The 27,773-nt window shown below is 35.6% G+C and overlaps 2 protein-coding genes across 6 annotated transcripts in view; both read right to left on the bottom strand.

The window, feature by feature from the left end:
* Window positions 1-830: 830 nt before the first annotated feature.
* LOC147406854 (uncharacterized) lies at window positions 831-1,425 on the bottom strand. The gene has a single exon (XM_086435152.1). The coding sequence runs from the start codon at window positions 1,351-1,353 to the stop codon at window positions 985-987; it is 369 nt and encodes a 122-aa protein (XP_086291278.1). The 5' UTR covers window positions 1,354-1,425; the 3' UTR covers window positions 831-984.
* Window positions 1,426-3,571: 2,146 nt separating this feature from the next.
* The window catches only part of MCM9 (minichromosome maintenance 9), a 48,443-nt gene continuing 24,241 nt past the window's right edge, over window positions 3,572-27,773 (bottom strand). For 2 of the 5 annotated variants that reach the window (XM_086435149.1, XM_086435150.1), the window contains exons 13-21: window positions 23,153-23,219; window positions 15,516-15,597; window positions 15,147-15,268; window positions 14,998-15,071; window positions 9,581-9,690; window positions 9,116-9,163; window positions 8,875-9,027; window positions 8,600-8,761; window positions 3,572-4,611 (exon numbers count right to left, since the gene is read on the bottom strand). In XM_086435149.1, coding sequence (XP_086291275.1) covers window positions 8,670-8,761; window positions 8,875-9,027; window positions 9,116-9,163; window positions 9,581-9,690; window positions 14,998-15,071; window positions 15,147-15,268; window positions 15,516-15,597; window positions 23,153-23,219 — 748 coding nt within the window. In that variant the 3' untranslated portion in view covers window positions 3,572-4,611; window positions 8,600-8,669. Of the gene's footprint in view, window positions 4,612-6,452; window positions 6,720-8,599; window positions 8,762-8,874; window positions 9,028-9,115; window positions 9,164-9,580; window positions 9,691-14,997; window positions 15,072-15,146; window positions 15,269-15,515; window positions 15,598-23,152; window positions 23,220-27,773 lie in introns of those variants that run through there. The other 3 variants (XM_086435147.1, XM_086435151.1, XM_086435148.1) reach the window with 2 other exon arrangements.

Below are 27,773 nucleotides of genomic sequence, written 5' to 3'. Positions count from 1 at the left end.
TTCATTCCGGTTGAAAAAAATTTCCCATCCTTTTTTTGGGTCTTCTCCCACTCTTCTAATATATATATTTTTTTAATTTTATGATTTTCTTTCTGTTAGATCAGCGAATTTTCCTCATTTCTAACCTTCGAAATTATTGAGTGGTTTTATATATTTCAAAATTGGATCTCGTGGACGTTGATTTTGTTTCGAAATGCCCTTGTAAAAATATGTTTTTAACCAAAATACCATCAGATGCTATTCCCAAGGTGTATTTATTGTACTTTAACGTGTGCCTTAGGACACACGTAACCTAACCCCCCCATCCCCATCCAGAGTTTAGCAGAAATTGGGTGTATTTATTGTACTTTAACGTGTGCCTTAGGACACACGAAACCAAACCCACCCCATCCCCATCCAGAGTTTAGCAGAAATTTATGAGGTCTTTGATGTTTCAACGGGATATCTAAGCCGGTCCCCCATTTCCACTTAAATAAATGCCAAACGTGTCAAAATCACCGAATCTCAAATTAAAAAATTGTTACACAGTTGAAACTTCAAACCCCCCATTTACAAATCAAGAGAGAGAGATCTTAGTTAATGATTCCAGATGTCAGTTCAACATTGGTAAGAGAAAAGGACAAATGAAGACCATACACGTGTTACACATCCCCTCGACTTCATCTCCCCCAAAGTCCTAACTAACTCTCTCAAAATCCTTAATCGGACTAATCTCACTTCACTTTTAATTTGAAAATCTAAATCAAGATGAGGAACAACTGCAGAAAGAGATTTCGAGAAACAGAGCTAAAATATTAAAAGAATCTCAGAAATAATAATATTTAGAAGAGTAAATCCAAATCAAACATTCTAATAATCGCCAAATTAATAAACAAAAAAATGAATTTAAGAGAAAAGAAAAAGACATAAAAAAGAGATCAACGAGACCATATAAAATAACCTAATCTTCTACTTCAGCGATTGGAGAAAAAGTTCTAAACAGATCTACATCAACAACGCAGCCGAAAAGATGACGACGATAGCAGATGCGGTGAAGGTGACACCGTTAAAAGCGGCGCCGTTACTTGGAGATCCTGACGGAGATTGTGATGGCGGTGCCGAGATTCCTGAAGGAGACGGAGCTGAGGGAGACGGAGATGGAGACGATGTCGGAGGTGCCGGAGGTGACAGGACGGATGCAGGAGAAGGAGCAGAGGCTGGTGGAGTGGTGGTTGTCGGAGAAGGAGCGAATGCCGGGGGCTTCACTACCGGAGACGGTGCATTAGCGGTCGGCGCCGGCGCTGGTCCTTGTGAGAGACCAGATCCCATCAACAAAGCGAACATCAGCAGAACTACAACGCTTGAGAAACCCATCTTAGTTAAATCTTCAACAACGAGAGAGAGAGAGAGAGTGAGATTTGAGGGTTTAGGGTTGATGAGAGGGTCTTTATATAGCTGGGGGGATGACGCGTTACACAGAGAGAAGAAAGCGAGTATGGGGAGTATGTGTTGTATTTGAATTATTATTCTTTGGTAAGCCAACTAAGCAAGATAGTGGTTTGTTTCTCAATGACATTATAACTTATGGAGATCCAATGGTTGGTATTTATTTGATATGTAATTTTTATTATCGATGAGATCTCTAAGTAGGACCATCAGGAGCTTTAGTTTGAATCCGCGGTCTTTATAATTGGAAAGTTTATATACACGATTAAATCCCCAATCAATTACTGAAAGAAGGGCTGGCAATGATCAGAAATATATAAGATGTCGGCTGAACAAAAAAAAAAAAAACATGAAAAATCAAAATTTTGAATTAAAATCTTAGATCCGAATTTCGGATGTGTCCCAATTAGTTCAGAAAAAATTCAATCCAAACATAATTTAATAGATTTTTTATTATTCTTAATTGCATATAAATATATATAGATAAAATATTTGTCTTTTTTATTTCCCTCTATATTTGTATTTGAAAAGTAGATTTTATAAAATTTTCTAATTTTAAATTATTTTAACATTGATAATAAGGCATGCGTTTGGATCTGATCGGTTCAATTTCAGATTTAAGGATGAAATGAAATAGATCAAATTTATTTCACATATTCATTAATTCAATCAGATCAGGAACATATTAAAAAAATATTGGATCGATATTAGAGTGGTATTGATCCAATATCAAACAATCTGTTGCTAGCTCTACATGAAAACTTGGCCCAAAAGTATTTAGTGGATTTTACAATGAATAATGTTGAAGTAACCTCAGGTTAGAATCTCGTATCGCATTTCTTGATGTGAAAAACGTAAGGGAATCATAGATGTTTTTCATCAAGATACAAGTGAAAAGTATTATCCATGAATCCTATAGACTTTCATGTCAAAAAGTGCAATTTGAGGTTCTAGCTTGAGGTCACTCCAACACGACTCTTTTACAATATAAATGTTTTAACTGTAAACTCTCCAAAACCAAGGATTAAGTTCACTAGCATAAGATCTCCAACTCTTTTTATATAAAAAGAGGAGAGCCGAAGCTAGCATTCTAATTCTAGTTGAATTACTTTAGCCCTAATAGGGATTAGAACTTATTCGAGCATCAGTGTAGTTGGACATCTTATGCTATTGAACTTAAAATCAGGCTTCTATATGAAGGCAATAAAAAACTTATTGATTTACTTGTTTTTTTTCAAAAAAATTGACTAATTTGAAATCGATTTTTGGCTAGGTCCTATTCCACATGCCATTTGAACAAAGTGTCAATGGGTACCCAAAAAAAAACAACCAAGGCAATTAAAAAACTTATTGATTTAGTTGTGTTTTTTCAAAAAAATTAACCAATTTGAAATCGATTTTTGGCTAGGTCGAAGGGGTGGTCCTAATCATAGTGGCAAGCACATGCCATTTGAACTAAGTGTGTCAATGGGTACCCAAAATTTGATTAGTTAGTTTTGGGTTTATCTTCATGTACTCAATCATTTTAGGATCCGGCTCTAAGTAGCCTCTCAAGGACTCCATACGAATAGGGTACTTGACAAATAAATTTATTTTATTTATAATTAAATTAGTAGGTTAATTAAGTACTAACCAAAAAATATCTTAAAGTAAATGTACTTTAACTAAAATTAAAATATAAAGAGAAGTTTGAAGTCTTTCATTTTCCACATTCTTATTCAATTTCAACAATAAATAACTATTCCATATCATAATTTTCTAAGATTTTATTCTCAAAAGTTTGACTTGCTCAAAAAATTCATTGGTGGTCTCAACTCTCAATTGAGGAATTAAAGTTACATTATATTACATTTAAAACTAATTAGCCATTTTATTGAATATACATATTTTTCTTTTTCTTTTTTTAAATATTCTATATCTTAAATGAGTACCCAATGGGTGTCGGGTATTTGTAGGGTCATTTCCAATTCCAATGATCTCTTATGCAAAATTGATACCGAGATTTTATTTAAGTTTTTATTCTAGATGTATGTGGAACCGATCTAGAACCAATCCATGCACAGCCCTAACTATGCTGGAGGCTGTCCCCCATGAATGATTGAGATGCGAAGTTAGATATCATATAAAATGATCCATTGCAATAGCAATCCCTATGATACATGTTTCACGTTCCCGTCTCAGCCATTTTGTTCGACACAAAGGCCCCATCATTGCAGAAGCCAAGAAAAGTCCTATAAAAAATACATATAATTGATAACCTTAAAAACAAAATTTATTCAATTATTGGACAGCTAGAAACACCGAACGAGACAGGTGTTTCCATCACATTAGGTTGTTGGTTGGACAGTAAGAATAATAATAGAGCTAACAAAGAATGAGATTATAAGAACATGTATAGAACATCAAAATATATGGGAAGAATCTTTTTTTTTTTTTGGCAGGTCATAATGTACCCCATCTAAAACCCCCCACCCTTTTGAAATGGTGAGGTTATTTTTGACCTGCTAAGAATGTTCATGGTGGGCAATCTCTTGTTATGGCATTATTATGCCAATAACATCTTGGGTTGATCATAATAGAAGTAGCCCATTTATTTTTGTGCCAAAGAATGGGAATCTAATTGACGGTCATGATCATCTTGTCCAGGTGATGAAGGACCCACCATGGATGAATTATTTTGGCCCCATGAGACGAAAATCATGTGGCATCACCTACACTCTAGTAAACATCACTGATCTGGTGTCGTTTTTCATGAAAAAAGAGATGGTGGCAGAAGTATCTTTTCTCACACTCAAACCTAGCCTTGGGATCTCTCATAAAAAAGAAAAATAGAATAAAATAAAGGCCAATTCTCAATGTGGGGCACCACTTAGTCTCGCAACAAACTCAGTATCATACATCTAGATGTACTTTAGTCTACATAATTGATACCAACCAAACTAATACATCATAAGCGGCCCCACGATAAGGATGCAGACAGTAACATCATTATCTCTAAGGTTGTAACACACCATCATGTTCCACAATCAATGTCCACAGTGGCCTAACATGCGGCAGCTTTCATTCAGGTACCTTTCATTTTTTAGGTCCATGGGTAACACCTTCCTTCTGTGGTAGCTTTCTGCTACCCATCTTTTTGGCCCCCATGTAGGTATAGCCCATTCCCCAAATCTTAGAGAGATGAACCTGTAACATGATACGACTTTTATAACATTTGATATGAATGTAACTAATACATCAAAATCACATAGGCAATAATGGTGAGGAAAATTAAACTCACTCTCAGGTCTTACTTCTATTTAGAACTTTAGGGCAACAGTAGTATCGTAACAGAGTATGTCAGTACTAATATCTCCGTGACATGAAGTTGGCTATGATACCATTTGAAATTAACCTATCTAGTAGATAAAAAAAACCTAGTGATGACAGTGTTGAATGTTAAGCCCTTATTTTATCTTTTTTTTTTTATTATAAGTAAAATCAACTACATTAAAAGAGATCAAGGTGACCTGCAAGAAAGGGAAATAATACAAGCAATTAAACCGACTCAAGATGCAATAACAAGAGGATAAACAACACACCCGATCCCATCTAACTAGAAAATCTTCCGTAACTTATGAAGTTATTGCATAATATAAATATAAGGGCCAACCAAAGGATTCATACTATTAGAAGTGTGTCTCTAAGGAGTTCTGAACGCACCATCCGCCACCTTATCCTCTACTTAAGAATTACCACCAACTTGACTATAAACTGATTTGGGTGGGGGGGACACCTTACGGAATACATTCAAATATTTGTAGCTTCTTATGCCAGTCAACACTTGGTTGGTCAGACTCACTGCCGTATGAGCCCCTTGTTTCCTCCCCTTCCTTTTGGTAGTCAGGGGAGGCAGGGCTCAATGGCCGTGAGTAGACCTCTATCTAAAGAGTGAGTTCAAAAAGAAAATCCCCTTGAACTCCTTAAATACCATACACCAAATATACAAGAGGCTTAAAGTCAACACCACCATATTCATATCCTACACTGATTCACCATTCCCTTCGAAAACCTGGCGATTATGCCCCTTCCAAATCCCCCAACTAATAGCAAAAGGGATGACGCTCCATAGTAGTCTCTTGGATTTCTTAGAAGAGGGTCCCCCAGTTGGTCCAAGCCAGAAAAACTGACTCAACAGAATATGGAATACATCCACAATGCCAAACACACTAAGAAACTACTTCTAATATATGGCTTGCAAAGGGACAATAAATAAGCACATAATCCGCCGATTCCGTGTCCCCCGTACACATGAGAAAAATATTAAGCTCTGGATGCCCTTCCTAATAATTTGTTCCATTGTGTAATGATTCTGCCCAAAAGAGCATACCAAATTAAAAAAGGCCACCCTTGACAGAACTTTCGGTCCCCAAATGGCCACCGTCGGAAATGCATACAATCCCAGCTCCACTAAATACAAGTAAAATGATTTCACGAATATTAAGCCCTTATCTCTTGGGTTGTAACATTATTTCAAAAAAACGAAAGTTCTAACAACTCTACTGCTAAATTTATGGCTTGGAAGAAACGGTTGAGCAGAGTTGGACTTGACTACAACTCCTGAAATGAGCTCCAACCTTTGGTTGCATGCAGTGATTCAACTTGGGGATTGTCCACAATTCCAACTTTGGCTTTGAGTAGTCAACTCAAAGTTGGAAACTACTCAAAAGCCAAAGTTGGAATCGCTTGATTTAAACATATACAATCCATCCTGGTACTTTTGATGAATGTTTCATTAATCCCATAATTAATATATTAGGGTACACATTTTTTAGAAGAAAAAAAAAAACTTTCATTAATATATTGAAATATTTTGACTTGTAGTTTTCTTCTCTTTTTAGTTGTTTTTGGTAGCGCTTGTTTTTGTTTATGTTGGTTCTTCATTGTTTGGGGGGTATCTCAGCCTCCCCTCCTTTTTACTTTCTTATCAATAAAATTTTATACTTATCAAAAAAACCTTGAAAAGTTGATTCCCTCCCCCCCCCCCGACAGAACTAGATTAAGGGCAACATCCCTATACAAGTTTAGATTGCAAGAGATTGACTTGTCCATCAATGGGCTTATTGGCAAGATCCAAAATAACTTGCTAGGACTACATATTCTCGGCATACAAACTTTAGAACAAACTGTGTAACGAGATCCCTCAAGTTAAGATAAAAACAAAACTTAGCTTCTCAGAGATGTTATGAGGTGCCAGCTTGCTAAGTCGGTTAAGTCTATGAGTGTTGATACTAGAACCAGGGACTGGGTTCAACCTATCAATAAAAAAAAAATCCTTATCAAGAACTTTCTTTGAAAAGAAGTTTTAATTATCTTTGTTTAAAATCCAAATATAACCATCATACTTGAGGTTTCCACAAGGTGTTGGAGTATTGAATAGAGCTTTGGGAAGTATGTATACTATAAATCCATAATAATTGTTTTGTTTCGAGGTGAGGATATATTAAGTTCAGCCAAGGTGAATAATGATTGTGCCATGATTTTTGGTTTGTCTGAGGTGAATTTATTCAAAGAGTACATATGGATGTTTATTTAATATGATTTACCCAAGATTATTTTAAGTTGCGATACATTGGCTTTACGCTGTCCAAGATGAAACTATTTTCTTTGGTAGATGTGTATGTGATGAGGACATCAAAGATTGAAGAGTAGATTTTATTTTTATTTTATTTTCTATTTTAGAGTATTTTTATGTTTTTTGGGCTTTTTTTCATGTTTTATTAGCTCATATTCTTAGGATAATGTTTAGGGGTAGTTTAATAAATCCAGTTTGTCGTTTATTTAAGTTTATAAAGGTTGAAAATTTAGGAGAGAGAAAGTTACAATTAGGTTATTTATTTGATATTTTAGCATATTAAGATTCTTAGATTTATTTTCTTTATATAAAGATTGTATTAGGATTTTTTTTAATGAAGAATTTGATGAATAAAAAATAAATTTCTTTCATGTAGTGAAATGAGTTCTCCACCATTCTTGGTGTGATTCCAAGAAACCCTTGGTGTGATTCCACGGTTCTATCTTTCTATCCCTTCTCTTTTTTTCTTCTAATCTTTATTTATTTATTTATTTATTCTCTTAACTTTCTTGACTTCTTGATTCTTGATTCCTGAAACCAAACCTTAACCCTTAATCATTCCCCCTTTCCTTTAATCCTTATCCAACCCCAACCAAAATATTGTAATTTACAAAACTTTGCATTTTACATCTCAATAGCCAATTGGGATTTTGGAACCCTTTTCCTATTGTCGCCCAAATCTTTAACCCAATTTCCATAACCACCCTTTTTCTCATCTTTTTCCCTCACCAACCTGCATCAATATGTATGAAGTGTATGCTTACCTGGCTCATATCTCAAGGCATGCCCTTAATGATATCAAGGTGATTGTGTCACTTAGGGTGGGATAAATTTTGACTTATACAATAGCTCCCTCTTGGCACCTTGGTTAAAATATTTTTAAGAACCGAGATGTCAAGAAGATTCAAGGAATATTCTGATAGTTTGATTCGACTAGTAAATCTGTCCCTTCATAAGAAGTGAATGTGTCAGGCTGTCACTTCATAGGAAGGAATAATGATATGGTATACGGGTTGTCTCAAATATAGTGTTGGTGGTGATGTCTTGAGCCTTTTATTTTGATTAGATTTTGTTTGTACTATTGTGTTTGTAAATCTTTAGGTTTAAGGATTGTCTTTCTTCTTTTTATTATTTTCTTAATAGGCATCCCTGCCGCTATTTTAGCTACTTATGATAGAGTTTGATTGATGCATGTTCGAAAAACAAAACAAAATAAAAAAGGATAAGAGAAAATTTGATGCTCAGTAGATACATAGAGAAATGAGAAAATACTGATAAAACCATGAGAGAAGAAATAAAGAAGATGACAAAGCATCTAGCTTAAACATAAATGCTATTTATAAAAAATAAAAATAAAAAGGGCCACAAACATCTTTCCCAACTAAGCACCACACATAAGGCAGCATCACTTCAAATAAAACAGTAATAAGAACACAGGCACAAATGAACAGATCATGACCATGCAACAAACAAACAAACTGTATGTAACAGTACATAGAATCAACCAATTTAAACTATTCTTTCCAAAGGCAAGAGATTTGAGATATTTGCAAACTTTACCAGTGCAAGCAATGCAGAGTTGTGCATTTCACAATTGTCGCCAGTGTCAGATGCTTTCTCTTGTACACCCTCACCTGCATATTGATCCTTCCATACTATTTATATCAGGAAAGTCATCAATTGATCTTAGCTTTTCAAGTATCAGCTTCTCTTGTTTGGCATCTATAGTGTGTGGTCAAGGTTCACAAATTGTTATAGTTGCAAAACAGAGCAAGTCTGAACCGTATCACCGGAACAGTTGCAAAATAATATAGGACTTAGCGCTGCTAGGATACATTCTTGATCTGGGTATTCAGAGAAGTTGGAGTGCAGGGCATTCCCAACACTGTCCACTATAGCAGAAGTTGTCATCGATGATTCAATGCATAAAATGGCAGCTATGGCATCCAGTCGAGTGACCTCATTTCTGAACATGAGTCTTGCATGTGCTGAAACATTAGTGATGTTAAATCATTGGGGGCATTGTATGTTGACACATTATGCATTCATATGGTTGGAGCCTTGGATGTAACATACCTTGGGCTAACCGTATTAAACTTTCAAGCATACGCACCGTTGTCCTTGCTGCATATTTACAGCAAATCCCATTAAGATGAAGGTGTTTCATAGCTTATAAGTGATTTTGAGGTTGAGACTGAGCCACTCTCATCCCATGTAGATGTAAGGGTCTATTTGGTTGCAGGTGGAAAATGGCTTTCCATGGAAAATCAACAGTGTCTACCATCGATTACCATTTTCCCACTCAAAGGAAATCCCTGCCTAAGAGGGAATGTGTTTTCCCACCAAGACCCTGCGTGGGATGCAAAGAACCCTCCCTCTCCCTTTCTCCCTCTCTCTTTGCATGTGTGTATTTTCCTAGGCAATCAAATGGTGGCATCCATTTTCCCATTATCATTTTTCCAAGGAGTTTAAATTCCCTGGAAAACGAAATTCCGTGCAATCAAACAGACCCTACGTGTTTCACTTGGAAAAGAAACAAACCTGCATTCTGGGTTGCTGATCTTCGCTGGAGTTGATAATAGCTTGAAATAACTTTTTCTGCTTCCTTTGTTAGGATGGGTTTGAAGTATCCTTTTACGAAGTGAATATACCTGCAAGAAAATATGTCAGGACACAATTTTGCCACTTCTCTCGATACACGCGATGCTAAGCTACACAATTGTTATTAACTCACAAAGATAAAAACAATGGTATTATTTTATCTTCTTTTTTTTCCGATGAAGATCTGTATTAGGGAATGTTTATTATGAGTTAGAAAATGCACTGGAAAGGGGGCATGGCAAATAGACACCTAGAGCTGTGAATAAATTGTATGCTTGAGGTAAAACAACTATTAGGTTTCTAAGCTTCTTTCCACACCACCACCTAAATACTGTATTGGGCCTAAGTGGAAATTCATGCCATTATGCTTCTATAAACTCATTTGCTCCCTTAGTAAACAAGAAAAAAAAATCATTTATGGTTGACAATAACACCACTTGGAACCTCTAAAAGCAGCAGACCTTTTCACTTCTGTGGATTGATTGGAATGAGAACCCATCAGTCCCACTTCTTATGGAGAGGAAAAAATATTCTTTCCAGATTGTTTCACTCCTGTAACTTGTAAAGGAAAAGGTTGGGAATTTGTTTGCATTTCCATCTGGAAAGAGACGGATGTATTTGAGACTTTCACGCCATCCTATTGAACAAGAAATCAATTGGCGGCATTTTTATGAGCCTCCGAGAATTATCACACTAATAGGAGAGTCACTTAAGAAACATACACCTTTTGTTCTCTTCTTTGCATGTTATTAGGGTTATCTCCAACTCTATATCATTTGTGTAGTTTACATGATATAAATCTCATTACCCATTAAAGGGATGCAAGGATGCCATCACACCTACATTAGGTTTGAGTTGAACAGCCCACTTTTTACTACATGTTTAAAATTTTATGGATCATATAGACCGCAACTAGTGACTACCTTGATTGAAGGATGCAACATGTAAATTTTCTAAAGCCCGATTACATATGAATGCTATTAACTAATGCATGATAGAGAAAACAACATTGGGCCAAAATTTTCAAGGCTCAGGCCTATTGGCACTGGCCAGAGTGAAGCAAGGTTCAATAATTATAAAAATATTAATAATAACTATAACTAGTGTAAAATTATAAAAACTGAAAAACAAAACATAACTTCTATAAAATTTAAAATTATAAAATGCATAAATCAGATATATTGTAATCATGTTCAAGCATTCAACATTTCAATTTCTATGAAGTAGGCACCAAAACCACCAATAACTAATCGAATGACGACCTATTAAATGATATAGAACACAAATGACACAATCACGAAAAAATAGAGCAAGTAAGCAACCATAGCTATTATATAAAGAAAAAATACAACTAAGTCAGTAAACTAAAAACACAAAATCCCATAATGGGCTAAATCGTGTTGGTTTATTGCTTTGGACAACAAATTAACACTGGACACATTGGATTTTAGAGCTTGGAAATTATGGTTTGATGGAATGTTTATGGAGTGATTTGACGATTTGGGGTTAGGCTGACTGGTTAAGGTTTATGAATGTATGTCTATACCTATTATAAATAGGAGAAAACAAAAAAAGAATATAGAAAATAGAGATTTTGTTGTAGCAACAGAACCGTGTAGTGGCAAACTCTTCACATCTGCCTCTTTTATCATTAGGGAGGTTCATCTAAAGTAGCGGGTCCTAAGATGTCACCTTTGCTCTTGTGGCAAAGTTGACTTTAGTTCGTGTCCTTATCTCCATTGCAGTTCATCAGGATTGGCCCTTTTATCAATTAGATGTGAAGAATGCCTTTCTTCATGAACATCTCACAGAGGAGAGGTGTATATGGATCAACCACCCAGGTACCTATTTCAATGAGTCCATGGAAAAGATTTGCAGACTTATAAAGTCTATTTATGGTTTGAAACAATCGCTTAGAGCTTGGTTTCATCACTTCAGCGGAGTGGTGATTAGCATGGACTCTCTGAGTTGCCACTCTGATCATACTGTCTTCATTCATTTTGGCTCCACATGTCGTACTATCCTCTTAAAAAGCAACCAGTGGTATCTCGCTCGAGTGCCGAAGTTGAGTATAAGGCTATTGCTCATGGTACATGTGAGCTTCTTTGGCTTCAATTTCTTCTATGTGAGTTAGGATTTCCTACCATGAAATCTATGCCGTTAAATTATGACAATGAAGCAGCTAAGAAGATTGTCTCTGATTCTGTTTTGCATGAGTGAACCAAGCATATAGAAGTCAATATCCACTTTGTCAATGAAAAAGTCCAAGATGGTTCACTTAGGTTGCATCATGTTTCTTCCTCTCATCAGCTCGGCGCCGATATATTCATTAAAGTAGTCAGACCATCCATCCTTAAGGATGTCACTATCAAGCTAAGTATGTCTGATGTTTATGCTCCAGCTTGAGGGGAGTTTTGTAAGGTGTTTAGTGTCTATGGTGTGTGCTTGTATCATTTTTGGTGTTTGTATTGTATGAGGGTATACTTGTACATTCTCTTTTCTCTCCTTAATACAAAGGCCAGTAGGGTCATTGCCCTAACTAAGTTTTCCAGATTATCAAGTGTTCATACCTCAACCGCTCAATGATATATCTTGGTGACTAAATAAAATAAGAGAGGAGCAAAAGAAATAGAAGAAAATAACACGTGAGAAGGGACGATTTGTTCCTTGAATAGTTCTTCCAAAAATTCAAAAACTTGATTTGATTGATGAGCGTTGAGGTACTATAGAAGAAAAAATTGCAAAATCCGATCCAATTTATCGTAATCAATTAGTTAACATGTTGGTTAACTGTGTTCTGAAACACAAAAAAAAATAAAAGATTCAACAAAAGACATAAACAAATCCACACTATCTGTTTTATGTCAAGGAAAACATTAACTCCTGATGTAGCAGTAAAAGCAAGACGTGTAGGCGATTCGACTCATCAAGTTCCCATTGAAATAGGATCCACATAAGGAAAAACACTTGCCATTCGTTAGTCATTAGGGACATCCCGAAAACATCCAGGTCAAAATATGCATAAAAGCTAAGAAGCCCACTGTTGGGCAGGGCATTTGTGTTGTGTTGTTTGCTTGGGGTTTGACTATGTTTCTTTTTAACTTTATGAGGGGTGCCTTTGGTAGAACTCCTCATGCACTTCTTGCTATTTTTCTGGTTCTTAATTTCCTTGAAATCTTTTTACTTACCCCCCCCCAAAAAAAAAAAAAAAAGATTCATGTATTGCATTGTAAGACTAGTCTACTATTTCAGAATATTAGGTGCAATCAAAGAAGAAAAATGGAATCCAAATAACAATTTTATGCTTACTAAAGTCATATTGTAAGGTTCATTGTTTTTTTATGGGTAAGTTGGACATGAACCCACGACCTCAAAGTTGCTTTGCAATGTCTTCCTCATTGTTTTGTTGTATTCCCATATGATATCCTCTTATTAAGTTTACCTTGTACAGCATTTGAATGGAGATTTTATTTGTTTCAAAGTGAACAGTTGACATCAATGAAATTTCACTAGCTTGATTTTAAAATGTTGTTAAAGCCAACTCTAATCTATATCCCTCAAGACCGAACACATTTCAGAGCTAAAGAATTTTCCTTGAGTAAATCCACAATTTATTATTATTACTATTTTTTTATTGATAAATAATCTACGATGTATTCTTCTAAGGCTACAGGAACTTATCTTGCGGTATAGATAAAATAAGTAAAGTGTAAACCACCTCTTTTACCAATCAAAACAAGTAATTTGCCTTCTTTTCGTACATCTTCTAAATTCCAATTCAGATGCCATCACCCAACCCTACCCAATAGAAAGGTGGAGGGAAAGGAAATACTAATTTCACAAGTGAACCAACCTCTCCTAGGTATGATAGCTTCAACAAATGGATTACCTTCACCAATGCACAAATGCCTACCATTAGAAATCCAAGGCCAATGGCATCCACTAGGATCCCTCTTGTTGGAGTTTCATTGAGAACATTACTGTAACAAATTCTTTGAGATATTGACCAACCCTGGATATTCTAAAAAGAATAAAGAAAATATGTTCATTTTAACTAATTCCATGGGTTTTAACATGCCTGAACTAGGACAGATCCTACAGACAAGTGAAAAAACAGAATTAATATAAAAAATAGGATTTGCAAACAAATAGCCCATGAAAAAGAAAGAAACTGGTGACTCCAAGCCTCACTAAACGCAACCATTCAACCAAAACAATGGACAAATCATGAGAGATGAGTCCATACAGTAAGATCACTTATTTTGTATAAGCAAAAGCACATTACATGACATATATTCTCCTCTATTTATAAAGTAACTAACTAATTCTTATGGGAATTTAAAACTCCACGCAAACTCATTTTCTATTGCAAAACAAAACTGCTTTGGAAATTTCCAAAACTCCTAAAACTAACCCTAATAACAATAAGAAACAACTAAATGTACTTTCTAAAATAATTACAACTTCTCTTATCTTCTACAACCACCACCACATTCATAGAAATAGTAAAAGTAGATTAACCTAAAAAAGGAGATTTTGAATATACTAAAACGAAAAAAAAAATGGTGTTTATATTATAGTAAATCCCAAATTACTATAAATAGTATACTATAAAGTAAATTTATTGTTTATTTCTAAGTGATGTGTTCAATTTTCTTTTCTTCTTAACACTCTTAGTATAAGTATTCCTTTTTTTTTTTTTTTTCGTTCAGTGGATGACCTAGTGCATTGTGTGTATAAATAAACTTGGCACATCTTATTGCCAATTTGAACATGAGTATGCTACCCGAAACAACTGCAAATAAAGCTTGGAGAAAGGCAAGTAGGCATTCAATGCACAGTCCCAAGTAATAAGAGAGAAACAACTCGCATTCGGTGTACATGGAGATTTTAGGGATGCTGTTATTATGGGCGAAGTTAAGCAAGGACTTCTCTGCGTTTTCTTTCGAGGACTTTGTTTTTAGATGGGATAGTTTTTGTAATTAGTAGGATCTTCCTTTTGGTTTCTCTGTTTTTTTTGCTTTCCTTCTTGGGGGCTCTCTCGGCCTCCTTTGTAATATCTTTCTCTTTTTGATATTTATAAAATCTTTATACTAATCAAAAAACAAAAAAGAAGTATCGTTTGATACATGAACTTGTTGGTTTGAGAGAACAAAATCCAAACCAATTTGTTTGGTCCTACTTAAGTCTGATATAAGTGGCAAAAAAACAGGAATGCTATTCCAAAAAAAAAAAAAGGTTGACGTGCTACTTGAATTTTCAATGTGATGGTCCATTTCTAGGTCTGATAATAACCTTAATTAGTCTAAATTTCAGATCAATTCAAAACATAATGAATGCTTTCAAGAAACTTTTACCTCCTGAGCATAGGAAGAGACCAGACATTTGTTAGGTGGTCTTCACTTCTCTCCCCTCTTTCTGGTTCTCCTTGCTGATAAGTTTCACAAATTAATCAATATTGGCTTTATCCATATGCTTTGAGAATCAATCATAATAGCACTTTTACCTCAGCTAAAATGTGAGATGAAACAATAGCATCCCATTCCGGGTTCTTTGTGTCCAAGAGGACAAGAACAATATCAAATCTGCTCAATAAGGGCCCAGAGAGCGTAGTGTTGACAGACAAAGCTAGAATAGGTTGAGAAAACGAGAACAGCAGAATCGTTGATGCCTTACCATAAACATGTTTTGGTAAGTATAAATATTGGATGCAGTTATTAGAAACCTCCTGTGTGAGGAGATGCAAGAAGTAATAAAGCTTTGGTGCTTACACACAACAGTCTAACAGTTAAAGGAAACTGTAACTTACAAGATTAGCTACATACTTAGATTTAGAAACTAAATAAGACAGAAAATATTTAAATGAAAAAGATACATTGACTTGGATCGTACTGCCCTTTTGGGTTCGTTGCACCAAAGACAATCGTTCTTGTACTAACGGTCGTTACCAGACCAGCCTGAAAGATTAACCTGATGTTATGGATTTACCATTTCTCAAGCGTTCTGAACAACACAACACACATCATAAAAGAAGAAAGCAAGGAATGAAATCTTTTATTTTAAACACAATTTGGAGAAAAATACAGTATAGGAACCAAATTACACTGCATACATCTCCTATTTGTTAGAACCAAGACCCAGTTCACCTGCACTCTGATATCAGTTGTCAAAAACAGAATGCTAAACACAGCAAAATAATGCAGGAAACAAAAAATAATAGCAACAAAATAGAGAGATAGGGAAACAACCAACCACACAAAAGCGCATAAACATGCATGGTTTGCAGCTACGGGGTAGATGGGCATCATTGATTAAAACTTCCCTTATATGAATTGAGAAAATACAGGAGACCGATTCTCTTCCTAACTCATTGAATCAACTCACAATCATCAAATTCCTTGGAGTCATCCTTGAAAAGTAGGTCCCCCTCCAATAGCCTGAAGTTCTTGGGGATCCCCCAAAATCTATTCCATTGCCTGGGTACCTTGGTATACCATTCCAACACCAACAGCCTTCCAGAACACCTCTGGGAGTCTTGTTGGATGCTTATGACTCGTCCTTACCCCTCATTTATCTGGTTAAGGGTAGCTTAGTTCTACTTATTATTATTGTCTTCATTGATGATTACTTATGTAAGGGTACTATCATCAACAACTATTGTATCTTCTTCAAATAAAAACCAATTAGGGGTCGTGTAGAAAAACACAAATTTCTGATTCTCTTAATTTTCTTCTCCTCCTTCCTTTCAATAAATGCTGTCATGCTCTGAATTTTGGGACTGGACCCCATGATCCATGGCCTGATCTGCAAACCAGAACTGGGAGTGATGGGAAAAGATATGAGGGATTTATTTAATTGATGGATCATTGATGATCATATTTTTTTTTTCATAAAGATATAAGAATTCAATTATTCAGCCATAACCTTATAAAATGTAAAACAAAGGAAAAAACACGCAAGTATTGTAACATAATTCGAAATACATCCTTACGGCTGGCACCTTGCAACTTCGTTGTCCTTATACCTTGCACATCGTTGGTTGCTTGATTATCCATGTATTCAATCGACAAAGTCCAAACCACCCTCGAAGTAGATTGTTGGAACTCCACCAGAAACTCTAGTTGCTGCAACTTTATCACCCTTTTACAGCCTCATCCATACTTTATCCATGTCATTAGCTATTATACACCTCAATAACTTCTAGAAACACACCAATCCAAAATCTTCAGCACTAAAGCACCTTGGAAATCCTCCCAAGTCCATCTTATAAGTGATTTTACAGGTCATAGGCATCCAACACAAACAGAACTTTAGTTTTTTCGACCTCAGCACAAAATCTCAGTTATCTCTAGCGATTTAATGATCTCATAAAAAGGTTTTTCCATGAAATTTACTGCATCGAGTTATGTATGGTCGTCACTCAAAAAAGTGGTAAACCTCTTAACTCTATCAAATGCACTTTTATACTGATAAATCGCATTGCATTTACAAGGCTGCATGTTTTGTGCATGATCATCTTATCAAAATCATAACAACAAAGGCTCCAAGATGGGAAGACTTCATTCGATAGTAGCATGGACCTGGTAATTCTTTAATAGTTCCATATAAGGTATTAACATTTCAATGTCTATTTCGGTAGTCTAGAAAGGAATTCAGTGAAAATATTTTGACTAGTTTAGAAATTAATAAAATTTCGTGGAAATGTTGTGCAAATGATTGAAACATGGAGGAAATTCTCATTGAAACTACAAGAAATCATAAACACGCTCATCAAGTAATCAAAACAAAATAAGCCACCATATGAAGTGTGGAGATGAAGACTAATATTTTGTGGCACACGCATAGGTTATGAGAGCTCGGTAATGAAAAAGAAAAATGTTCTACATGGAAATAAGGACAATTTCACATTAACTACATACAACGTAATATGTAAAATAGTTGCTTAAATGAAACTATTTAGTACCACATTCATAAGTTATTATATTTTTATATTTTAAAATATATGAATAAATTACAAATACATCCAACTAATAAAAACATGGATGGTTGGTTGTGTAGAATACATCAAACCATGATGATATGGGTGTAATTTTTAATAGCAAATATAATTGTGTAATTTACAATTCTTTACTGCAGCAATTAATTATTTTATTATATTTACAAACTTAATCAATATTCTACAATTTTTTTTCCAAAAAAAAAAAAAAATGTTTTGATCAAAGTTTACTATTGAATGAAATATTTCCACCAAAATCTTGCATTTTTATACCTAAAATTAGAATTAGATTATTTTTAACTAAAATTCACCATTTACAGAAGGATTTTGCGGAAGGAAGTGATTTCTACTCAAATATATACAAGGGAAACTATCAATTAAATTATGTCAAAGCTTGTGGACATGAAAATATTTTAGCATATTTTGTGGGAATATGTTGAAATTTGATATTATGATTAGGATTAATGCAATCATAACTTAGATTACCAGATAAAAACAAAAGATATTGGATGTACAAAAAATATTCGTTCTAACATGCCCCTAAGAAATTGCTTTTGTAATCTACAAGGATGGAAAGATTGAGGAGGATGTAGCCCATGTGATTAGGAATAGAGAGGTAAAGAAAAGGTATGTTTCTGGAGTGCTATGTGAATGACACACACCATTCAAATTGAAAGAATATTTTAAAAGATGTTGATTAGATAGGCTACGCATTATGGAACTGAATGTTGGGGAATCAATAAACACATTCACAAAATAAGCGTAGCTCATGGGAATGTCAAGATGGATAAGTGGAGAATCTAATAAAAATAAAATTAGAAATGAACACATTCAAAAATGTAGGATTGCCCCAATTGGTGCTAAACTACGGGAAAGTCAATCAAGATGGTCCGTCATGTACAAAGGAGATCAATAACAGTCCCCAATTAGAAGTTCCAAAAGAGTGAGAGAAAGACCAAAAAGGACGCATTGAAGTAGTGATACAAGATTTGGAAATTTTCATCACTAGGGTGTCTTAAATGAATGGTGATTGAATCTCCATGAAAACAGAAGGCTATTCAAATGGATACTGCTGAAAAATCTCCAAGGCTTATTTTAGGAAAATAGGACATTCTTGATTATTTTTTGTCTTTCTTAACTTTCTAGAATGTTCTTGTATATTCTTATAATCTTCTACAATAAGATAGTTTCTAGAATATTCTTGTAATCTTCTACAATAAGATAGTTTTCTAGAATATTCTTGTAATAGGATAGTTGGTCTATAAATACCCTATTAGGGCATTTGTAATAGATATGCAAGAATTCTCAATAAATTCAGTTTACTACATGGTATCAGAGCCTTAGGTTCATATCCTGGGAATCGATTTTTTTCTTTTTTGCCATCTTGTTCGTTGTGCATCTGTTTTTACCCTCCCTTTATTTTTTCCTTGTGATCTTTGCTAAATTCACGATGTCAGAAGAGTCAGGAGCCACCAATCAGTCTGTGATGGTGACACTTCATGGGAGACCACAAAACTTTTCTGGTAGAAATGGGGGAGGATCAAGAAACTGGCAACAGAATTGGCAACAAAAGTTACATGCTAATCTGGCACGAACCGGCAGTGATGGCTCGGATGCTCAAGAGAATTCTAATAGCAAGGAGATCAACAAAGAAGACATTGAATGGCTAAGATCACTTCTCAACTCCTTGGAGAAACCATCGGGTATGTGTTCATTTGCACATTCAGGTATGGTTTATTCTTCTCATGCGTTTAGTGTCTCGGATAGTAACTATTTCGACTCTTGGATCATTGATTCAGGAGCAACCGACCATATGACTCATTGCTCCTTTATATTCTCCACATATAGTCCATGTTCTAGTAACAGAAAAATTACATTGGCCGATGGGTCACTTGCTACTGTAGCAGGTCAAGGAGATATTCACATAAGTCCTTCATTAATTCTGAAAAATGTTTTGCACGTTCCAAAACTTACAATAAATCTAGTCTCTGTCCAAAATCTTACAAAGGATTTGAATTGTAGCTTGACCTTTTCATCCACCTCTTGTATTTTTCAAGACCAAGCTACGGGGATGACGATTGGGCATGCTAAGGAAAGCAGTGGCCTCTATTACCTTGATGTGCAGAATAAAAATAAGAGTTGTAGGATTGACAATCCATCTTCCTTATTGTCAGATACAAGATCTCCAATAAAATACCAGATTTGGCTTTATCACCTTCAGTTTGGACATCCTTCCTTTAGGACTTTGAGTGTCATGTTTCCTTCCTTATTTAAGAATATTGATATTCGTGAATTTCATTGTGACATTTGTGAGTTTGCCAAACACAAACGAGTTTCTTTTCCTTTGAGTAATAAAAAATCCTCATTTCCTTTTCAATTAATCCATAGTGACATTTGGGGACCGTCAAGAATTTCAAATATTTCAGGGGCTAAATGGTTTGTCACGTTTATTGACGACTGTACTCGTGTCACATGGGTTTTTTGGCTAAAACAAAAATCTGATGTTTGTACGGTTCTCCCTATCTTTCATGACATGGTCAAAAATCAGTTTGGGGTTAAAATAAAAAAAATAAGATCTGACAATGCAAGAGAATATTTTAATCAAGTATTATCTCCATATTTTCAAAAAGAGGGGATAATACATGAATCCTCTTGCATAGATACACCCCAACAGAATGGAGTGGCAGAAAGGAAGAATGGCCATCTCTTGTCAACAACTCGTGTACTGTTATTCCAACGGAATGTCCCCAAATACTTATGGGGTGAAGCAGTTCTCACATCAGCCCACTTAATAAACCGTACTCCATCTCGAGTTCTTGATTTTAAAAGTCCCTGGGAGGTCTTTTCCAAATTTTTTCCTGATTTTGCATCTCACAATCGATTGTCACCTCGAGTTTTTGGATGTGTCTCGTTTGTTCATATTCATTCTCATGGTCGTAGTAAACTTGATCCTCGAGCTCTTAGGTGTGTCTTTGTGGGGTATTCCTCAACTCAAAAGGATTATAAATGTTATCATCCACCATCTCGCAAAATCTTTGTGTCCGCCGATGTAACTTTTGTTGAAGGTGAAAGTTTTTTCCAACCTTTTCTTCAGGGGGAGACACTAGTGAAGATAAGAATCAAGGGGATCATGGCTTTCTAATGGACTTTCCTGCTCAAGCTAGCCAACCACCAACCCAAAACACTCCACCATTTCCCTTGCCTGAAATTGAACCACCAAAACAACTTGAACAAGAACAAGTTGGGCCTTCAAAACAACCCGAAGTTGGACAGCTTGAACCTATAACCCCAGGACATACTTGTATTGAATCAGTTATCACGAAACCAATGCAAGTTTACTCAAGGAAGAGAGGTTCCACTGCTAAGCCGAAGCTAACTCAAGCGTCTGAACCAACTCTCGGAAATGAGATAAATATTGATATCCCTGTCATCAACTTGCCTTCTGAAGTTTTTGAAAAAAATGATCTTGACTTACCCATTGCAGTTAGAAAAAGTACCCGAAATTGTACAAAATATCCATTGTCTCATTTTGTGTCATTCGAAAAAGTGTCACCATCACACAAAAGCTTTCTCACCCATCTAAACTCCACAACCATACCACAAACACTATCTGAGGCCCTAAGCAAAGAAGAATGGAGACATGCTATGAAAGTAGAAATGGATGCACTCGCGAAGAACAAAACCTGAGAGTTGGTAAAGCTACCCAAAGGAAAGAAACCTGTTGGATGCAAATGGGTGTTTTCTCTGAAGTATAAAGCTAATGGATCACTTGAACGATACAAGGCCAGGTTAGTTGCAAAGGGTTATACACAGACCTATGGAGTGGACTATGAAGAAACATTTGCACCGGTGGCTAAAATGAACACAGTAAGGATTTTCTTGTCATTAGCAGCCAATTTAGATTGGAGTTTACACCAATTCGACGTGAAAAACGTATTTCTTCATGGAGACCTAGAGGAAGAAATTTATATGGTGAGGCCTCCAGGATTTGATGACAATTCAGGAGATAAGAAGGTATGCAGGTTGAAGAAAGCATTGTATGGGTTAAAACAATCTCCACGAGCATGGTTTGGAAGGTTTACAAAGACAATGTTAGGAATGGGCTACAAACAAAGTCAAGGTGATCACACTTTATTCATAAAACACTCAGCCTTTGGGGGAGTAACTGCACTACTGGTATATGTGGACGATATTATTGTCACTAGTAATGATGCGAAGGAAGAAGGAGCACTCAAGAAACGTCTTGCAGAAGAGTTTGAAATAAAGGACCTAGGCAAGTTGAAGTATTTCCTAGGTATAGAGGTTGCTCGTTCAAAGGAAGGAATATTTGTCTCACAACAGAAGTATGTGCTAGATCTTCTCAAGGAAACTGGAAAAATGGGTTGCAGGCCCATGGAGACACCAATAGAAGAAAATCATAGGCTAAGTGAAGTTCCAGAAGATGAGATTGTAGACAAAGGGATGTATCAACGTTTGGTTGGAAGACTGATTTACCTCTCTCATACTAGGCCTGACATAGCATATTCTGTTAGTGTGGTTAGCCAATTCATGCACAATCCTAAGAGTATACACCTGCAAGCCGTATACCGCATCCTCCAATACTTAAAAGGTAGTCCAGGTAAGGGAATTTTATTTAAAAAGGGAGCAAACTTGCGTTTGGAAGCATACACAAATTCAGATTATGCAGGGTCCGTGGTGGATAGAAGATCGACATCCGGTTATTGTACATTTCTAGGAGGAAATCTAGTTACATGGAGAAGTAAAAAACAACCGGTTATAGCAAGATCAAGTGCAGAGGCAGAGTTTCGGGCAATGGCACAAGGAATTTGTGAACTTCTGTGAATCAAAATAATTCTGGAAGATCTTAAAATCACCTGGGATAGTCCAATGAGATTATATTGTGATAACAAGTCAGCCATCAATATTGCTCATAATCCAGTGCAACATGATCGTACAAAACATGTGGAAGTGGATCGACATTTCATAAAGGAAAAACTAGACAGTGGTTTAATTTGCACCCCATACGTTTTAACAGAAGGGCAACTGGCAGACGTTCTAACGAAAGGATTACCTGGAACCACATTTCAAAAGGTCATTGGCAAGCTGGGAATGGAAAGCATATATTCACCAGCTTGAGGGGGAGTGCTGAAAAATCTCCAAGGCTTATTTTAGGAAAATAGGACATTCTTGATTATTTTTTGTTTTTCTTAACTTTCTAGAATGTTCTTGTATATTCTTATAATCTTCTACAATAGGATAGTTTCTAGAATATTCTTGTATATTCTTATAATCTTCTACAATAGGATAGTTTCTAGAATATTCTTGTAATCTTCTACAATAAGATAGTTTTCTAGAATATTCTTGTAATAGGATAGTTGGTCTATAAATACCCTATTAGGGCATTTGTAATAGATATGCAAGAATTCTCAATAAATTCAGTTTACTACAGATACAGTAACATCACATCCATCCACCTTATTTTATCATCCATATAAAATAAAAGCCATACAAGATACCTTCGCAATACTTATGGTCTGTTGCTCCATGGCTTCATGTATGGTGGCCCTATCATGTTCTCGCATGCTATCAAACCAACAAAATATTGTATTAGCTTGATAACAATGATGTTTCTATCAAAAAATAGGAAAAAAGACAAATATTTACATTCTCTTAGGTGACTAACTATATGTTTTACAAAATTTGTCTTAGTAATAACTCTCAAATGAATACAAGTGACAAAAGCAAACCGCAAGTTATAATTTTCTAATCAGGTCTCCTTGGACTAGGAGAAAAGAATATAGTAATTTGATAGTCAGAAACTAATTCCATGTTGCTTTCTAGAGATTTTTTTTTTTGCTTGGCGGGCAGCACACACCATCCCACCCTATCACATGACAATAGGTAAGTAGCCACTTTTATGTGGAGGGGCATATAGAGATTCGAAAGTATGACTTGGGGAGCAAACCTAGTCGCTCTTACCATCTCAGCTAACCCCTGGTGGGTTCTAAAAAAGTTTATACCAAACAATAGGAACAAAAACTAAAATCTTCATATTTTTCTTAAGGGACTACCTATATTTCCTACAAAAAAAAAATTTAGTGATCTCTCTCAAATGAATGCAAGTGACAAAAGCAAACCATAAGTTTTATTTCTCTAACTAGGTCTCCTTGGACAAGACAACAAGAATACTGTAATTTGATGGCAAGAAACTAATTCCTTTTTTTTTTTTTTCTCTTTTCTACTTTTTTGATTTGTCATGTGTATGCAGGTAAAGTCAAGTTAGGTTGTAGACCCGATAATAAACAATAGAGTTTGTTGTTAACCTCTAGAGAAGACTAGAAACATGCATTAAAAAATTGAGGGGATTCAACAGCTTAATCACAAAACAAAGTTAGAAATTGAAAGATGGTTCACTTCCACGAGCAAATTTCCAACAAATTGAACTAATCAAGAAATGAATATCCTCTTTTCGAAGGACACTTGCTAGATTATCAAGCAACTAGAGATATTTTAATATTTTCTTTATGAGTAACTGAAGAATCCATTTCATTGCTTTTCATTTCATAGGCCCTTCAGAAACTTCGGAAAAAAATCACCAAGAGACTATCAAGGTAACAAATTATACTAATGAGACTAATGTGGTTTCCCTTCAAGAGAAAAGTCAGAGATAAGGCCAAAAGGTAAAATTTTGGGGCTTGTTGCAATCAAACCACCTTTTTTTTTATTTACACTTGTCAGATGTCACAGTTATTGAAAAGCTAAATTGTCTAATCATTTTCCATAGTCATATTAGTGTAGACAATACAAAGGACAATGTTTTCATGACACAACACCCAAAAATAGCAACATGACATACTTTGCAAGTCCACTGACCCTATGAATTTGGCCCCATCCATGGTGGAACACCAGAATTCAAACTGGTTGGTGATTTTGTTTTATATTGATAAGTATGAGTGTCTTCATGATCATTAGTAAATCTTTATCCTAAAAATTTGTGGTTGGCTGAACAAATCTTGCTCCTCCATTCAATAATATATAAAGCTATATCTTTTTGTTAATTCAAGTGTAATCATATCCACTTGTGTAATCCATATCTATTTTGGTCTTGTCTCTTTCCTTTTGAACCTTCAACTTGGAAGTTCTTTTTAACTTGGTTGTCATTGGTTTTCGTTGCACAAGACCAAACCATCTCAATCAACTTTCCCTTAGTTTATCACCTATTAGGGGTACCCTTACATTTTTCACGAATGCATTCATTTCTAATTTAATCTTGCTTCTTCTTTTTTTTCTAATCATTCATCTCAACATCCCCATCTTTGCTACACCAATTTATGAATATGTTTTTTCGAACATTCAACTCCTCTTAATTCAAATAAATCTCATATGAAGAACAAAATCCAATAATTGGAGAAAATGAAAATGTTTTATTACTTTTCTCCTCATCCAAATGGAGATACAATGGTATTTATAAAAGAAGAAAGAACAAAAACCTATTTCTATTAAAATTGACGTACTTAATATAAATAGTAATATTATTTATCGAAAGTCTAAAAATAGTAAAATTCTAATTACTTCCTAATTGGATTAAGAATCCTAAATACGTTAAAACTCTCTTCTACCACAAGTTCAGAATCACAATCGAATTAAAGTTATTTGCGGTCAAAGATTCTATAAATAGAAAATCCAACTTAGATTGTGATTTCGGAGGGGTAAACGACATAGAAACACTTTCATAGGTGGAATGAGCACCTGGGCATTCGGTCGCGTAGCCCTCTAAATCTTCCTTCCAACATCTTCGGAATCGTCGAAATTTTGAGTCCATATGAAAAAGTTAAACCCAATTTACTATAGACTATCTATGTAGATCCTCCTGGATCATAGCTCCCCTCTTTTGAAGATATAGCTTTTGCTAAATCTAAAACTGTAGATGAGGGAATGTTTTGGTCCCCCTGTCTCGACTCTACCACTTGGACTGGCTAGGTAGTTGTCCCTTCTTGCCAATACGAACAGAGTCATACTGACCAAGCTATGTCTTTGTCACCTTCTTTTCGAGAATGCAATCCTCCTTTAAAGGGTCTTCATGGTCAATCTACAGATTATCAATCGATGGGAGACGAGTGTTTTTGTTAGAGTCATCATCAAAGAGTGACGATTCAAATAATTTCAAGTATTCGACATTGATGATTGAATACATATGCATATAAGGCGACAAGTCAAGCTGAAAGGCATTAGCACTAATTTGTTTGATAATCCGGAATGGCCCATAGCGAATAGGCTTGAGTTTCTTACCTTCACCGTGCAACCGCTCCTTGCCAAGACGCAACCAAACAAGATCGTCCTCTTTGAATGTGCATGGAACTCGGTGCTTGTCATGGCGAGCCTTATACTTCTGTTGAGACCTATGCAATTGTGCTTCAACTTCTGTATGAACCTTACTGATTCACTCTAAAAATTTATGAGCTAGAGCATGATCCTCTTCTTCCTTTCCACCCAACTGTTTGTCACTTATAGTGAATGCCATGTCAAAAGGACTTTGAGGCAAACAACCCAAACACACTTCAAAAGGCAACTTCAATGTGGAACTATGCATTGCCCTATTAAAGGCAAATTGTAGGTATGGGAGACTGTCATCCCAAGTCTTCGAATGCTTGGAATTATAGCCTCGCAATAGATTCACCATGGTCCGGTTGACAACTTCGGTTTGTCCGTCGATTTGTGGATGGAAAGTTGTACTATGTTTCAACCAAGTATCCATCATTCTGTAGAAATTCTTATAAGGGTTTCTTGGTTATTTCTAATCTTCCAAGGGTTCTTTTGTTATTAGTAACACTCTTATGATGTTAATATATATAAGAGTAAGAGAGAGAATAAAACAACTCTCTCTTCATCTCTTTTCTTCTTCTCCACAAAAACCCTAATCCTAAAACTCTCAAATCTACTTGGTATCAGAGCTCAAAATCAATAAGGACCTTAGATACAAATTTAAAGAAAAAGGAGAGAGACAAGAAGACTCTCTTACTTGCTGCGTCTGATGACGTCAACAGCCGACGTGCTGACGTCATCTGACGCTATTTTCGTCGGATATTGTGACCTTTTCTGATTGTTTCTAAGAGAGGGTGATTTTAGAGAATTTTAGGAACAAGTTTCATGCGATTTGGAGTTGTTTTGAGCAAGTTATGATGTTTTTAGTAAAAATTAACAAAAATGACGGAAATTTAGGATAAGTCATTTTTTCTCCATTTGTTCATTTCGATTACTTGTTTCTGAGTTTGGACATGAGTAGTTTGGTCGTTTTTTTATGAGGAATCTAATGGTGGTGGCTGTTGATCGATTGGTCAAATATTGAAGCTTCGGTGATCCTTTCTTTGGACCCCTTTTCTGTTTTTTTTTGCTGAAAATGGTACTTTTTATGCAAATCTGATATCTTGTGGTATTTTCTGATATGGATTGACTTGTTCTCCATATTCTAATGCTTGCCATGTGTTGTTAAAGAGGATAATAAGTGTGTTTCTCCATCGGGTGAAGTGTACATCACCTTCGGATATCTAGACGAGTGTATTTCGTGCTCACAAGGTGGTGTTGTTTTTTTTTCGAAAGTTTCTTTACAATGTCTGAGGTTAGTCAATCTTCGAATGTGTCTTTGAATGGTGAAGGGAGTATGAGTAATCCTCAAAGTATTGCTCCTAATCTTCAGATTACTACGGTGAAGCTAAATGGCCATAATTTCCTTGCTTGGTCTAAATCGGCCATACTATACATTAAAGGAAAAGGTAAAATGGGATATTTGACCGGTAGGTTACCAATTCCTGATTCTGAAGATCCAACCTTTGACAGATGGGATGCAGAGAATGCTATTGTTATGTCTTGGTTACTCTATTCTATGCAACCCGACATTAGCAGTAATTACTTATTTTTGCAAACCGCCAAGGAAATATGGGATGCAGTTACAGAGACATATTCAGAAGTAGGCAACACAGCTCGTGTGTATGAGTTGCGCCATAGTATTTGGTAGATAAGGCAAGGAGATAAGTCCTTGTCTACATATTACTCCACTCTCCGACGTCTATGGGAAGAGTTGGATCACTAACAAACATTTCGGGCCTATTGTTCAATCGATGCTATTGCGTATAAGAAGTT

The sequence above is a fragment of the Akebia trifoliata genome, chromosome 3, assembly GCF_017979445.1.
Source record: "Akebia trifoliata isolate Shusen 1 chromosome 3, ASM1797944v1, whole genome shotgun sequence".
Lineage (NCBI taxonomy): Eukaryota > Viridiplantae > Streptophyta > Magnoliopsida > Ranunculales > Lardizabalaceae > Akebia > Akebia trifoliata.
This window is presented reverse-complemented; position numbering and strand designations above follow the sequence as displayed.

Bases quoted from the DNA above. Each gene is read 5' to 3' on its own strand.
- LOC147406854 (XM_086435152.1), bottom strand. From the start codon at position 1,353: ATGGGTTTCTCAAGCGTTGTAGTTCTGCTGATGTTCGCTTTGTTGATG.